The sequence below is a fragment of the Portunus trituberculatus genome, chromosome 47 (assembly GCF_017591435.1).
Source record: "Portunus trituberculatus isolate SZX2019 chromosome 47, ASM1759143v1, whole genome shotgun sequence".
NCBI lineage: Eukaryota > Metazoa > Arthropoda > Malacostraca > Decapoda > Portunidae > Portunus > Portunus trituberculatus.
In genome coordinates, this window is record NC_059301.1 from 11,597,195 (window position 1) to 11,613,792 (window position 16,598).

At 42.1% G+C, this 16,598-nt stretch overlaps 1 protein-coding gene across 3 annotated transcripts in view; it reads left to right on the top strand.

The window, feature by feature from the left end:
- LOC123498042 (zwei Ig domain protein zig-8-like) overlaps positions 1-16,598 on the top strand; it is a 181,388-nt gene extending 164,790 nt beyond the window's left edge. For 2 of the 3 annotated variants that reach the window (XM_045245118.1, XM_045245117.1), the window contains 2 exons: positions 899-1,103; positions 16,342-16,598. In XM_045245118.1, coding sequence (XP_045101053.1) covers positions 899-1,103; positions 16,342-16,523 — 387 coding nt within the window. In that variant the 3' untranslated portion in view covers positions 16,524-16,598. Of the gene's footprint in view, positions 1-898; positions 1,104-16,336 lie in introns of all 3 variants that reach the window. The other variant, XM_045245119.1, reaches the window with a different exon arrangement.

The following is a 16,598-nucleotide window of genomic DNA, read 5'->3' on the forward strand; positions in this document are numbered from 1 at the left end:
GGGGGAAATTAATTGAATGCAGTGAAGATAAAAACGCAGGATATTATAATTTGTATCAAGTAGACTATGTCATTCATTTTCTTTATTCTATGGGTCATTTTTTTTTTTTTTAGAAGCAGTAAGTTGAGCTCCTCTCTCTCTCTCTCTCTCTCTCTCTCTCTCTCTCTCTCTCTCTCTCTCTCTCTCTCTCTCTCTCTCTCTCTCTCTCTCTCTCTCTCTCTCTCTCTCTCTCTCTCTCTCTCTCTCTCTCTCTCTCATTTTGTGCTCGTGACAAATTTCCTTGACTTGTCTAAAAGAATCACAACTCTGGTTATTCAAATGTTATGATCACCGATAATTGAAAACTTCTCTCCTTTATAAACCTGCAATGTATTGGAATATCCTGACACACCTGGAATGTTGCGTACTGAGTCCCTTCTTGTTCGTCTTTCATCTGGTTTACACATAAGTTTTTTATTCGTGAGGCTTCAGGATCGGATAATGAGAGCTGTGTTGAGATGCAGTTACCGTGCCTGGGATAAAAGTTAATAAATGACACCTCAGTTTCTTCTTTTTTTTTATGGTCTATATTGTTTGTTTTACGTAATATTGTTCGATTGAATGTCATAGTTAATATTATGTATGTCTTGGTTACACTTACAGCTATGTGTCATTTAAATTGATTAAATTGACTCTCTTTATTAATCGGTTTCTTATGTGATTTGGTAATGAAATAACATGTTTTTTTTATAGTATAAGGTGTAATTATATATTATCATTTACAATATTTATCTAAGGTGTAATTATCATTTACAATATTTATCTCTGGTTGATCTCCTTGCTTCCTGGTAAGGATAAACAGTGCTCACTGACAGACAGGAGGAGTGTGGGGTCCTCATGGTGTGCCTCTGTGCTGCAGGTGGACTGGGAGCACAACGACACCAAAGTCACCATCTCGGGACCCCGCGGCGGGGTGAGCATCCACACCGAGGCAGGCGGGCGAGAGGTGCGGGAGGTCACGTCCAGGCTGTCAGTGGTACGGGCAGCCCCTCCTGACGCTGGGAACTACACCTGCCACCCGCACGCCGCCCTGCCCGCCACCACCACCGTCTACATCGTCGACGGTCAGTGCTAGTTACCAATGGTATCTTTTCTATTTGGCTTCCCTGTGTTGCAAGTGTTGTCTGGCCAGTAGCGTCTTGTTTTGTCTCATGCGCTTAAAGGTCATGGAAGTTGTTGGTTTTTTTCTTTTCTGTTGATGTTTTTTCTGTGTGTCTTGCTTTAAAAGTATGATGCATGTGTGTATGTATGTAGTTAATGCACGGCCTAGAGAATCGTGTGTTTAATTTTGGTACGTGATATCGTTCCAAAGACCCGAAGAAAACTTTAATGATATAGTATTAGTTCGTTTTCTCAAATGTTTCGGAGCTTCATCTCGACTATTGACAGTAATCAGTAGAAATAATTTAGATTTCAAAAATTCAAAAATCGTAGTGAAAGTTAACAATGATTTTACATCGTTACTGAAAAAATAATAAATAGATAAAAAAAAAAAAAGCGGAGTCCCTATGAACCTTCTTATGATCTTTCTGACAACAGTTCCAATGAGAGAGCAAAGCGTTAAGGCACATGAACAGTGGACCAAATTGCAGAGGACGCTGAGACAATTCACGCCACGCCTCTTGTTTGCTTTCCAAAGGGGCGACAGTAACTGCTGGCTCGTCACTGAAAACCTTTGCCACCAGAGCGGGAAGTGATAGGCATGTGTGTCACTAATGAGCAAGGGAGCAGCGTGTGTGTGTGTGTGTGTGTGTGTGTGTGTGTGTGTGCAGCTACGTCCTTTCACACTCGTCCATTTGAAAGGTGCTCTGGTGTCAGTGAATCCAAGAAACGTTTGTAGCAGAATGATTGATGAATTATAGAACATGTACGAAGATTTAAATGCAGTGTGGTGTAATTTCTCAGTGGGGCTACTCTCTCTCTCTCTCTCTCTCTCTCTCTCTCTCTCTCTCTCTCTCTCTCTCTCTCTCTCTCTCTCTCTCTCTCTCTCTCTCTGAAACATTAGTCTGTGCTTTACTCCACGTATTTCATTACCTAATGCGAGAACCACTCTGGCCCTCCTACCTGCTCCACTTGCTAAGTGTCATTACCCCTCTGGAACCTTTCACCACGCTCCACTAATATGTAACATTTCCACCCATTCCACCTCATTGTCACCACGTCCATTTTTCCACCTCCAGCCACCCTCCTCACTTCCATTCCAGCGATCATTACACGCCCACCTCTCCACAAAATCGTTCGCGACCATCTCCCATCCAGTCCCTTCCTGCCCTGCTGTCCTTCCCGCCCCAGTACTGCGGAGAACCGCCACTTGGGAACGGGCTGCGAGTTTCCTCCTCCTTTATTTATTTCGCGGGCAGGAACGAACTCTTGAAGGTGCAATTCTAGGAGCGTGGGAGACTTTGGTGGGACTATTTTATTTACAGAGTGATAGAGATCGGTAGTATTCTTCTTCTTTTTTTTTTTTTTTTTTCCATATATCTCCCATTTGTATTTCTGTTTCCAGTGTATTTATTCAACGATTAGTAGATTTAGTCAAGGAGGCAAAAATATAACGATAGGCCACACTCGAATATGAATAACAGAGGGAGTTCTGAAAGTTTGTCCAGTAGTTACAGAGATGCCCTCATACGTATACTTATTTAATTCGTATGGGAAGAACAGCAACAACTTGAAGAAAGTTCCATATTATATCAGAGAGAGGGATGAAATTGTGAGGTTTTAACTTTAGCATCAGTAAGGTGGGGGAAGATTTTATTCATTATTTATTTTTGTAATGGAAAAGGACGTCGAGGGTGACAGGGCGGGAGGACGCATGTAACTGTGAATATTTTAGTGTCTAGGTTGCTGCATGTCGCGGGGGAATATTTCAGGTGCGGGAGGGAAGATGAGTCTCGTGCATTTCAGATGATAGAATGAGCTAATTTTGATGGAGTGTGCAGCGGTTATGGCTTATTGGTCTGAACGACAATAGATCACTTTAGATTCAGTGCTGGCGAATACTTGTGGATGGTGAGTTCCGCGTATTCCAAGTTATGTAATGAGCCAGCAGTGACTGGCATGTGTTCACTGCTCTTCATCTTGGCGGTGTGGTATGGGAGGAGGAGCAATCACGTTTTCTGTTTAGAATTTTTAAACATTTTGTCGCCTCTACTATCTTTTTTAGGCTCTACTTAGTTTATTGAGGGGTTTTTATTTTAGACTGTTTTTTAAGATTATATTGGTAGTTTAACAAGATTCTACATCATCAATGAGAGAAAAATACCCGTGAGAACCAAATTCATGTCTGTGGCTTTTGAAAATAGTCCTTATGAGAGAACAAAGCGTTGAAATACACTAACCGCACTGTAGCCCTGAGAACTCCAGGCAGTAAAATGATATTCTCGTGCAGTGGCTATTTATTTAACACACACCAGTCCTCCCCTTCGCTGCAGGGCTGATGTGATTGTGTCCAATTACCCAACGCTGCTTATGAAAACCAAATTAGTTAGTTTAATGAAGGAAAAAACGAGATCTCTGCTAAACGGAACAAATGCTGCTCATCACGCCAGCATTCACTGATTCCTCGAACTGGCGAATGTTATGAATGAAACACAATAACGACCCGTAGTCTCTAAAACAACACGCTTGGATATGCAGTCTTACTTGTACTCCCTGCCATTGCTCTCTGAAAGTACACGTTACACTTCCACGAATATCTAAGAGTCTGGCAGGTAAAGGTAAAATCAAAGGTGTCCCTGAGTGTTAAGCGCGTCTGCCACCACTTTGAATGACAACTTCCCACAAACCACCTCCCTTCAAACTCTAAACATTTTCCAGGTGAGGCGCGTCTGGCTTTGTAAAGTGTTCGTTTTGAATAACTAATTGCATCACGCCTGAATATAACAGAGGCTTTTCAACAGGAGAGCGAGGATCAGCGTGAAGAGTGTGGCAGAAAAGTTTCGCTGTGTGGGGGTATATACCTATGTAGCGAGCGCGCGCGCACACACACACACACACACACACACACACACACACACACACACACACACACACACACACACACACACACACACACACACACACACACACACCATACATAATAAGCCAGCTATATCCTCGTTTTCTCCAGTGTGGTGACACGAAGGATATAATGGAAGATCTACCCACAACCTACGATGCATTTCACTCATCTTTCACTAATTCAACCCGTCCAGTTACCTAAGCCATCATCTAACTGAGCTATCTACTATACACCGACTTAGGCATCCAGTAAACACCACACTTACATATGACATCCTCTTACCTACCTGAGCCACCTTTCTACCTAATAGATTAATTTAAGACATCCACTGCTTAAAATTTCCACTAACTACAACCATTAACTACCAAAGACATTCACTTACCTAAAATATTCATCTACTCGAATTTAAAACATCAACATATAAAAGTTCACCCACCTACCTTATGCCATCACCCACCCGACACTCAGCCACGGTTTCCACGGCTTGGCTTCGCTTCACCCGGACCTTGAGTTTCTTTGCTATCGGAACTAATTAACAACTGAAGTCTTGGCACCTTTATGAGTCTGGGCCGCTTACTTTCGTGACCGAGCAGAGCAGAGCCTTTGGTGATATGCATAATGCTTCTGAATGTGATTTAATGTTGAGTGTGTTCCATTTAGGGTTAAGTCTTGCATTTAATTTTCTTTTCACACTGAGGTTTACTGGAGTGCAGGGGGGAAGGCTTACTGATGCAGGGAAGTTTTCATTTGTAAGAGTTGAGGACCGCGTGGCACAACACATTCATTACCCACAAGCACCACGCCCTCACGCCACGCCACGCCACGCCACGCCACGCCGCACCGACACAGATGCACAAAGTAAATAGATTTCCTGTGTGAAAGTTATTACATTGCACACGCACAAGAGACACCAAAGGGACTATTACGGAAGGAATAATGTTTCCTTATCAAATCCCAAGCTCATATCATTACTCGCTAGTAGTGAATTGCTGTCGTTTCAAGAAATACTCCGAAATACACCAAAAATTGAGGATACATTTTGTGCAAACAATGAACACAAGTAGGTAAGCTTTTTCACCTGTAATTTTCCGCCATTATACTCTGGAAAATAAACGAGAGAAAATTACAATATGAGTGTGTCACTTTAAAAAAACGACCCGGTAATGGATGTAATGTCATTAGGTTATTTTTTCATAGTCTCTCTCTCTCTCTCTCTCTCTCTCTCTCTCTCTCTCTCTCTCTCTCTCTCTCTCTCTCTCTCTCTCTCTCTCTCTCTCTCTCTCTCTCTCTCTCTCTCTCTCTCTCTCTCTCTCTCTCTCTCTCTCTCTCTCTCTCTCTCTCTCTCTCTCTCTCAGTAACGAAGTCGAAGATAAAGATAAGTTAGTTTCGTCTAGTTTCCTCTCCTTCACCGTGGTAGTACTGGCAACAAGGCTTCAATCTTTGCCTCAGTTATTACCTCATTAGATTGACACCATTCTCTTGTTTAGTTTACACACACGAACTGATCGGTTTTCTGTGTGCTTGCCATCAGAGCGCGCCACGACAGAGTTCATGCTAGATCCATTGTGTGTCTTCCTTCACTCACTCACTCACTCTTTCGCTTAGTCCTACATTCTTTTCATTTTCTTTTCACTCTCATATTTTGTTCACTCGCTCATATTTCGTGTTCTGTTATCACGTATGGCTTCAGAAAAGTTTAAAAGTAAATCGTCATGCATACAGTTACAGCGCTTCTGTGTGCATTGGCTAGTGTGACTCAAGATTTCTCCAGGGGTTGTAAGTGCACGGTACACTCAATTGTCCATTCCTCGTGGTCGGTAAATGAATGCCTGAGAAGAACTGGGGAGGTAAACTGAGCGTACCCCGATGTCTCAGTGGCCTTGTGTGCTGCGTAAGACCACAAAACCAATGAGATTGACATAAGCACTAAGACCACGTGTACCTCTAGTAGAAATCTCCAATCTTTAACATACACTTGCATACATATAAGCCAAGGCACACAGTGTACTTGATATTGAAGGAGTTGGGTCAAAATTATGTTATCTCTGATGGCTAGCATGTATAGCAAATTTGATTTCACTTGTGGCTGCGTGAATTCAATGTGACTACGTGGTGCAATACTCCCTTACAGACAGAATATTAACTCCTTCAGTACCATGACGCGTTTTAATATGTATGCTGCTTACTAGTTGGTGATTTTATACAGCTTCAGAAACTTATGTCGGGGATTGAAATAGTGAAGATTCTAACCATTAATCTTGTGACCTCCATAGACCTTTTCTGATATAAATAAAATCATTTAGTCACACCAAAAATTCATGATAAAAAATGCATTCCAGTACTGAAAAGGTTAACAGTTCGATCATGAGTTGGTTTCTAAGTTTGACTAGCCGTTCTATCTGGGACTAACAGGTGCCATGTGACTGTTTTTGCGGTGGATTAGCTCGAATGGCCAAAGTTTGTCGATGTGGAAGAAGAGAAGAGAAGAGAGACAATGGGAGACAAACTGGTACACACTGTCGATGATGGAGAAGTAAGGCGACCTGCTTCCTTCCTTCCTTCCTTCTTTTGCCTGCAGCTTTTACTGAACATTTAAGTTTCCCCTTCCTTTTTTATTACTCTGGGGCGTTGTAACCTTGCTCAATGCTGCAATCTTCCTAAAAGTAATGCTTTAAAACATACAAACACTCACACACACACACACACACACACACACACACACACACACACACACACACACACACACACACACACACACACACACACACACACACACAAAGAAAAACGGAAATAGGAAGAAAATATGGGAAGAGATCCGTGGCTTAGGGCAAGGGACGATTGGCGCAACCATTTCTCTCTCTCTCTCTCTCTCTCTCTCTCTCTCTCTCTCTCTCTCTCTCTCTCTCTGCTTCCTGATTTGCCTCCATTTAATCATATATATGTTTTTTTTTTGTGGTATTTAGTAGTAATACCCCAAGCATCAGTTACAGAGATTCTCAGTTTGAACAGAAATAAAGCACATTACACTCTCTCTCTCTCTCTCTCTCTCTCTCTCTCTCTCTCTCTCTCTCTCTCTCTCTCTCTCTCTCTCTCTCTCTCTCTCTCTCTCTCTCTCTCTCTCTCTCTCTCTCTCTCTCTGATTACGAGCGAAACAAAACTTTTCACCTTTTCTATGTAGTGAGAAAACCGTGCTGTTGTGTCGATCATTGAATTATTCCGCTATATAGAAAGAGAATTATCTTATGAGATTGACTAATATTTATAGCACACCATAATTTTCCTACGTTTTTTCCCTCTGAGTTGTCTCCGTGACCTCAGCTTTGGAGTCACGACGTTTCTGTGCCAAGTGGTGAGATATGGGACAGTAGATCAACCGGGACAAGACACTCGGCAGAACCTTTGGCCACACCACGCTATGTCCGGAAAGGCGACGGGCGCAGTGCTTCATCTCAGCTCACACACTGACTCCAAAGCTGCAGTGTCGCCATGAGTTGTCTTCAATAGCACGTGAAGGTTGATCGGAGTAAATGTGCGCGTAGAAAGTCATTTTTAACAGTAGTGGTTAGTGGAAATAAGTAGAATGATAATGATTAAGAGGAACACTAATCATCATAATCTTCAGTGGTTAGTGTTTGATCTCCAATAATGCTTTTTTTTTCGTGATTACTAAAGAAATATTGATGGATAGAGAAGTAGTAGCAATAATAAGAAGAAGAAGAGGATGATGAAGATGAAGAAAAAAAAGAAGATAATAATAATGATGATGATGAAGAAGACGAAGAAAAAGAAAAAGGAAAGGAAAAAGAAGAAAAGGAAAAAAAAAGAACAACAACAACAACAATAACAACAATAAAAGAACGCCCATCCGGCAAAGCAAAGTATCAGAGAGAGAGAGACAGACAGACAGACAGACAGACAGACAGACAGAGACGCACGTAACAGCATCTTCCTATCCTCTCACAGATCTCCCTTCGACCATTTCTGTACATCAGCAAAGCGACCAGGCAACTTTAGAAAGAATTGATCAGAAGGCACACACAGCAAAGCACAAGACATATACGAGTTATTTCCTAAAGATCTTCGTGCGTGGCGTAAAATATTGCTGTGTTGTGTGACGTCCGCGCTGCTTTGATTTTTCTTACTAGGGTCACTTAGAAAAACGGCAACCAGCGCACACCTTTACGTCAGTGTTTGCATAATTCTTGAGTGATGAAGAAATGTTATGTCTAAATTGTGTGGATATTACGTTGTCCATTTTAATCGGATCTGTTCTCCTTAAATAAAGTTGGGTCTTGACAAATGAGAGAGAGAGAGAGAGAGAGAGAGAGAGAGAGAGAGAGAGAGAGAGAGAGAGAGAGAGAGAGAGAGAGAGAGAGAAAAAATATGAGGGGAGGAAAACAAAAGGAGGAAAGGGGAAGTTGATGGAGCGAGGGAAGGAAAGGTAGATAAGGAGTGAGAGAGAGAGAGAGAGAGAGAGAGAGAGAGAGAGAGACAGACAAACAGATTGACAAGCAGACACAGAGAGACAGACCAGAGAGAGAGAGAGAAACAAACAGAAACCCCCTCCCCTCCTCCTCCTCCTCCTCCTCCCCTCCCTTCACCCCCTCCTAACCATTCCAACCAGACCTCACCCAGAAGTTTTAACAGAGAGGTCACAAGATTAGGTCTGTAATTATCACGTATTTTTTAAAAGGGAGAGGTGAAATGTGTCAGTCCTGAATTCCGCGTCGCTCAGCTTTTGACAGGAGTACTCGGGCCATAATTACCCACGTCTTCCGTCACTGCCACTATTCCGGGGGCTGACTTTTTATTGCTCGTTTTTTAATTAAGATGGGAATTCTAACCTGTTTTTTTTTTTTTTTCGACCCTGTTAAGAGATCCGAGTTTGTCTGGTAGGGATTCTAAAATTGTGTATGAGAAGGAAGGTTAATTATTATTGAAGTGGTAATGGTGGTGGTGGTTGTTGAGAGAGAGAGAGAGAGAGAGAGAGAGAGAGAGGTGAGGAAAACAAGACGAGGAAAGGGAAAGATGATAGACCGAGAGAAGGAAAGGTAGATAGATAGATAAATAGATAGATAGATAGAGAGACAGACAGACAGACACACAGCCAGACAGACAGAGGCAGTGGCGGTGGTAGTGGTAGTGGTGGTGGTATTAATGCTGTTCTTGTTGGTTTTAATGCTGTTACTGGTGCTATTGCTGTAGTTTTGTTGTTCGTGTTTTTGTTTTGCTGTTATTCCTTGTTGTTGTTGTTGTTGTTGTTAATGGTATTGTTGATGCTGTTGCTGTTGTTGTTGTTGTTGTTTTTTTTTTTTTTTGTCCCTTTTTGTTGGTAGCACTGATGTGTTTGTTGTTGCTCTAGTTGCTGATGCTGTTGCCGTGGTTTGTTTATTTGATAATGGCGCAACATGAAAGACACAAAACACACGTCATGGAAGGCGGCCAGAAAAGATGAGGACTGAGGCCTGGGAACCACTCAACCAGAAGCAGTTTTTATTCCAGAAGCAAAAAACGAGATACTACATAATATTTTCCACGATGGTTGTTACGTATGTCTCTCTCTCTCTCTCTCTCTCTCTCTCTCTCTCTCTCTCTCTCTCTCTCTCTCTCTCTCTCTCTCTCTCTCTCTCTCTCTCTCCTTGGCGTGACAACTTTTCACTTCCTCACCAAAATAAATCACTAAATAAATGAACTGTACACGAATAAATGAACAAATAAAAAGAAAATGTGGAACCATGCGTGCTTTGGGGTCCGAGGGGTCTCCAAGCGCACGAGTTCGAATCCTGTCCACGGTCCGAGTGTAGGTTGGGCTTCCTCACTCAGGCAACGGTTTCCTAACGGGTGGGCTTTGAGATAGGAGGTTCCCAAAAAGTATCCCCTTTAGCCCATAAATTCCCGTGAAATGCCCACATGGTATAAAAAAAAAAGTCTTCTGCGTCCATTACTACAAAAACTGCATTTGTTCCAGTAACTTCATTCAAGTTTATTGGTATATTTGGTATATATGACTTGTGTATGTAGGTGGGTTCTCACAGTGCTTTACAGATTAGTACCCGCGTGTGTTGATGAAGCTGTCGGTACCACGGGGTTTGTTCCTACATAACTATTACATTTCGGTATTGCACTAGGAAACTTGTCAGTGCTTTTCAAATGTCAGTAGCTGTTTTGTCCAAAGATTGCAACGTGAAGAGAGGAGAATTCAAATGTGTCCTTCCCAGCGCATTACATTTCGGTATTGCATTAGGTAACTTGTCAGTGCTGTTCAAATGGCAGTAGCTGTTTTGTCCAAAGATTGCAACGTGAAGAGAGGAGAGTTCAAATGTGTCCCTCCCAGCGCATGTTCTCCGCCTCATCATCGGGTCACTCTTTACATAAACAAGTTATCAAAGTTATGGTTCATCATAGAATTCGTGAACAGATCGAGAATAGCTTCGTATAAAAACACACCACAAAATTAAGATATCACAAGAGCCTCACAAATATCATAACAGCCTCAAAACACAAAGGAATTTGCAAGGAGTCATCAGGCCTACACACATGGCAGTTTTCGTGTCAAACATTCGCCTCTCATCTCAAGACACAAATTTACTTAACCTTTCAAAATTTCCTATTGACTCAACGCTAACAACGTCAAACAATTTCTTCCTATCCCCCTCTTTATTTTCTCTATTTTTATCAAGCTATCATCGTCATGAATATTTCACTTGCCAATATGCCAATAAATTCCATGAAATATTCTGCGCACAAGATGGTGAGGTGCGGTGGACTTTGCTTCAGCCTGCAGAGGAGATTGGTGGAATGCCGGAGGCGAACTGTCTTGGCTCAGAAAAGAGGAGATGTGGTTCTCCCGCCGCCACCACCACCACCACCACCACCAGTCTATACTGTAAGCCATCATCCACACCTCCACCACCACCAGCCTCTCCTTCCTCGTCTCTTCCTTTCCGGTTTTTTTCCGCTCGCCTCTCCGTGCTGAGCGTCTCTCCTCTACACTTTTATCTCATCTTTTTACACACACACACACACACACACACACACACACACACACACACACACACACACACACACACACACACACACACACACACACACAGCTTCATTCCATTTTCTTCTCATCGTGTTGAGGAAGAGGCGCGACACTCCACGGGTGAAAGAAGGGACCACGAGGCAAACCTTGGACTGGCGGACAGTGATAATTGAATCGACGCTGCCATACAAATATTCGGTGGCAATTGTGCGACGGGATTAATTCAGGTTCAATCATGGAGTGTACTGAAGCAAATTCTGAACTAAATTGGTGTTACTACCGTGTGCACATGTATGGAGAGAGAGAGAGAGAGAGAGAGAGAGAGAGAGTTTCATTGTCATTGTCTATTGGTGTGTTTTTGATTGCGAGCGGGGAGTGTTGTGGAGTAAGTCAACCTCGTCGGTGGTTGTGACAGAAGGCTGTGTTTTGTACAGACAGCCGCGTCCATTCTTGCCTCCGTAAGTGACCACGCCAGCGGCGGTGGTGCGCGGCGGCCGCTGCTGCAAAGCTCATGGCGAAACGTGACAGAATAGACTGAGTGATGGATAGTTAATGAGATAAATTGCTACTAATGAGATGAGTAGGTGGCTTAAACGTAATGACATAAAGATGTAAATTTGTCGTTACTTTTGTTGGCACACGTTGATGTAATTATTGTGGATATGATAAATGGATGGTAAAGAATAGATTAAATTTGTCATATATATTAGTAGATAAAAGTACAAATGATAATATAGCAAACATGTGACATGGATGTAATGGAATTAAGGAAATGTAATTCTGCCACTCTTTTTTTCACATACATTGACGGAATTACGAAAAACACAACGAATTCCCACAATTTTTCCCTAATGACACTGACTCCCATGTCTGTTGGTGGACAGGAAAAGTACAAAAAAACTTACCAAATACTAAATTGATTTCGCTTCTCGCGGAATGCCATTAATCTGAATGAAGGTAGACCGCAGTAATCCACTTAGCGCCGCGATACGGAGTGCGATGAAAGGTGCCAAAAAAATACCTCACCAATCACAGAATAGTTTAGAATTTTCTGGCGTTGCTGAATGATCGAGGAACTTGTGAAATGTAATTATAGAAAAGACACTTGATGAAAACGAGTATATCTAGTTGTGTGTGACGAAATGTAGGTTCAATATACGTATTTCTAGTGACAAAGCAGATAGAAAAGAAAGGTTAGGTTCCGAATCCTTTCTTATGATGCCGAAACAGTCAGGAGAAATGGACGCAATACTAGTAGCAGGAGCAAGCAAGCTCAGACAGACGCAATGCAAAGTGTAGCTTCCAACTTGCCTTGTAACGTCAAAAAAACGGAAATAGACACAATAGAAGCAGCAATAGCACATGGCTCACCTCTCACGCGCAAACATATCAATCCAAAGGTGAGAGAAATGATACCAGAAATACAGATACACATTTTACTCTTTCATCGAGGCTCGTGAAGAAACATGAGCCTCCTTAAAGAACTGTTCCTGTTGATGGTATTGCTGCATGTTGTTGTTGTGGCGTACCTGAAGAAAAGCACAAGAGGACACATACTCTTCTCTGGAGCGAGTGTTGCATCATCATCTGGAGCCTCGTGACCACCATTGCATCATGATCTATGGGAGTGTTGAAGGAAACGTTGTGTCGCTTTAGCTCTACAGCATTTCATATTGTTCACTACGTAGAAGTTAGTGGTTGTGCGTACCTGAAGGAAGGCACAAGAGGCCACATATTCACCATTAGAACCCTATGCATCCCTGCTGCCTCTTTTACCAATTGGCCATTGCTGTTGTTCTGTTGTTTACCACTGCTCTATTCTATGTGTCACTGCAGTGTCCCGCAACTCCGCCGCCATACAGCACACACACCACACATCACGAGCCAACTCACCGCTCGCCTGCCTTGTCATGCTGCATCTCTCTCTCTCTCTCTCTCTCTCTCTCTCTCTCTCTCTCTCTCTCTCTCTCTCTCTCTCTCTCTCTCTCTCTCTCTCTCTCTCTCTCTCTCTCTCTCTCTCTCTCTCTCTCTCTCTCTCTCTCTCTCTCTCTCTCTCTCTCTCTCTCTCTCTCTCTCTCTCTCTCTCTCTCTCTCTCTCTCTCTCTCTCTCTCTCTCTCTCTCTCTCTCTCTCTCTCTCTCTCTCTCTCTCTCTCTCTCTCTCTCTCTCTCTCTCTCTCTCTCTCTCTCTCTCTCTCTCTCTCTCTCTCTCTCTCTCTCTCTCTCTCTCTCTCTCTCTCTCTCTCTCTCTCTCTCTCTCTCTCTCTCTCTCTCTCTCTCTCTCTCTCTCTCTCTCTCTCTCTCTCTCTCTCTCTCTCTCTCTCTCTCTCTCTCTCTCTCTCTCTCTCTCTCTCTCTCTCTCTCTCTCTCTCTCTCTCTCTCTCTCTCTCTCTCTCTCTCTCTCTCTCTCTCACTCTCTCTCTCACACACACACACACACACACACAGAGCAGAGGCCGTAAAGCTTGAATATGGATGAGTCTTCACCAGTCATTTCCCTGAGCCGTGGTGGCCGCCAAGGATCCAGAGAAGGCCCGGGATTTTACAGTCAAACACTAACACGCCAGCCAGTCTGCATGCACGCTTCTTTTTTTATTATTTCAGAGTGACTTTGCTCTTTCATCGTAACCTTGGAGTCGTGGATGTGATTTTGTTTGTTTTTGATGCATACTGACTTAGATATTGTTGTTGTTGTTGTTGTTGTTCTTGTTTTCAGTGATTTACGTAAAGAAAAATAACGTTGTTGCATGGTTTGTGATTTATATAGTGTGGTATTCAGTTTGGTGATTATTATGGTATGTATTTTTATAGAGCATAGTAATTTATAATATGTTTAGATTTTAATTAATTTTCATTTTGTTCTCCTTTATTTTTGTGGGAAAGAGAGGAAAAATCAGCAAATTAACGGGTTTTTCTCAGGATAAGCTCTGGAAGTCTCTCCCTAAAGAATTATCAGCGCAAGAGAAATCCAACGCTCTGCACAAATTGTTCTGGAAACTGTCACCATCAAATATTTACAAACCAGTGTCCAGGAGAGTCCCATCCTGTGTGTGCTTTCCCTGTCACTTGTATTCATTCATTTTATTCCATTCATTTCTCTTTTAAACAAGTACAAAGAAAGCCTAGTGAATTTGCCTCTCTTTCCACTTCTAAATAAGTAAATAAGTAAATAAATATGATTATAGGATATTCCAAAAACCTCAGGTCCACCAACCCCTCCTCCCCTCAAGGAAAACGGTCCCAATGGCGAGCTGTGACTTAACAAATCATGACTTTAAAGCCTCAGCACCATTCCTTATTCGTAGTGGACCAGCAAACTTAGAGAACACTCCTTGGACAAAAGAACAAATAAATAAATAGATAAATAAATAGAAAAAAATAACATAAAGAATAAATAAATAAACAAAAAGAAGAAGAAAATAAGAAATAAAAATTTAAAAACTCTTCCTTGCAAACAGAAAACGTTGTCCTTGCCACTTCAATGCTGGGACGCATTTTTACCATGAGTTTTGGGTGTGATTGAACCATTTTATTGACATTTGGAAGGGCTTATAGAGGTCAGAAGTTGAATGGCCACAGTCTTCACTATTTCAATCCCCCACATAAGTTTCTGAAGCTGTATAAATCGCCAAAATAGTAAGCAGAGTAAATATGAAAACATGTCCTGGTACTGAACGGGTTAAACTCTTCACTACTATGACGCATTTCCATATTCACTCTGCTTACAATTTGGTGATTTTATGCAGCTTCAGAAACTTATATTGGGATTAAAATAGTGAAGACTGGGGCCATTAATCTTCTGAGCTCCATACACCCGTACTAATATCAATGAAATGGTCTAAAGGTGCACAAAACTCTTGGTAAAAATGAGTCCCAATACTGAAAGGTTTAAACTCATTGCAGACACTTGTCCACCCCAACCACAAGATTAGCCTCCCTTAGAACAGACGCACCCCTGTGGAAGAAACATTACACTAGGACTTGTCTCTCTGCCCACCCTCTAAAATACTTCCTCCCCTAGATAAGAATTTCCTTCTTAACACTAAAGTCACCCCTCCCCCATAGAACAGATCCTCCTTAGCTGAGCAGTGTGTCCCAGATAGAAATATTGAATTAGTAACTGAACAAAGTCTCTCCATCAGAACAATTTACCCCACAGCAAAACACGTCACACAGAAAAGAACAGCTCCTTCCTACACAACAGTTCTCTTCCAGTCATCATTAACACATCACTTCCTTCCAACATAATAGTTTCCTCCTAACTAAAGAATATTTCTTAGTAACTGAACAGAGTCTCTCCATCAGAACAATTTACCCACAACAAAATACGTCACCCAGAAAAGAACAGTCCCTTTCTTTTCTACACAACTTTTCCCTTCCAGTCATCAATAACACATCACTTCCTTCCAACGTAATAGTTTCCTCCCAACTAAAGAACTGAACAGTGTCTCTCCATCAGAACATTTTACCCACAACAAAACACGTCATCCAGAAAAGAACAGCCCCTTTCTTTTCTACACAACAGTTCCCTCCTAGACAGAAAGAAGCATCTCCTTAACAGAACAGTGAGTGCAATCATCAATAACGCATTACTTCCCTTCAACATGATAGTGTCCTAGCTAAAGAATTCCTCTCAAAAACAGCACAAAATCTTCTTCCACTAAGTATCCCATCTCAGCAAATCATTAATAACACATCACCTTCTTGCCAATATAATAGTTTCCTCCTAGCTAAAAGAATTCCTCTCATAACATAACAAATCATTTTTCTCATTTAAGTATCCCATCCCTAACAAAGCAATTCCCCTTCAAAGCAGAACATTTACGAAGAACAGGTTTTCCATCCCTAAGTCGAACCACAGAACGCTTACTTTTCATTCCTGCAAGCGGTAACAAACATTTCTCCCAAGCAAAACACTTATAGAGGAACAGATTTCTCCTCCCACCATTGAGAAGTTACGCACAAAACAGCCGGAAACGAGCAAATTTCACTTTTCTTAATCCCTTCAGTACTGGGACGCATTTCTACCATGAGTTTTGGGCATGATTAGGCGATTTTTATTTACGTTGGGAAGGTTTATGGAGTTCAGAAAGTTAATGACTAATTTTCACTATTTTAATCTCCACATGAGTTTCTGAAGCTGTATAAAATCACTGTATAGTAAGCAGAATGAATATGGAAACGTGTCATGATACTGAAGAGGTTAAAGAGAACCATAGAATTAGTCCCTGTAACTGTTCGCCCCACCACAGCAGCGCTTTGCCCACAGAACAGTTCCCGGCCGCCATGCACCACGAGAGTCGGGCGGGGCCGGTGGTGTCTCCCTGCTCGGTGTTCCTGCTGGGCGCCGCCTTCCTCGCCATCAGATGATCTGTCCACCACACACATCTCGCCATTTTTTACTTCCTGCCTTTTGTATGGCTCTCCCGGACCTTATGTTACTTTGTATCCATTAAGGCGTCATGATTAGCTGTGTTCGGAGATGTAATTAGCATATACTCTATATTGTCAAAGGTATTTGTGCATTAAAT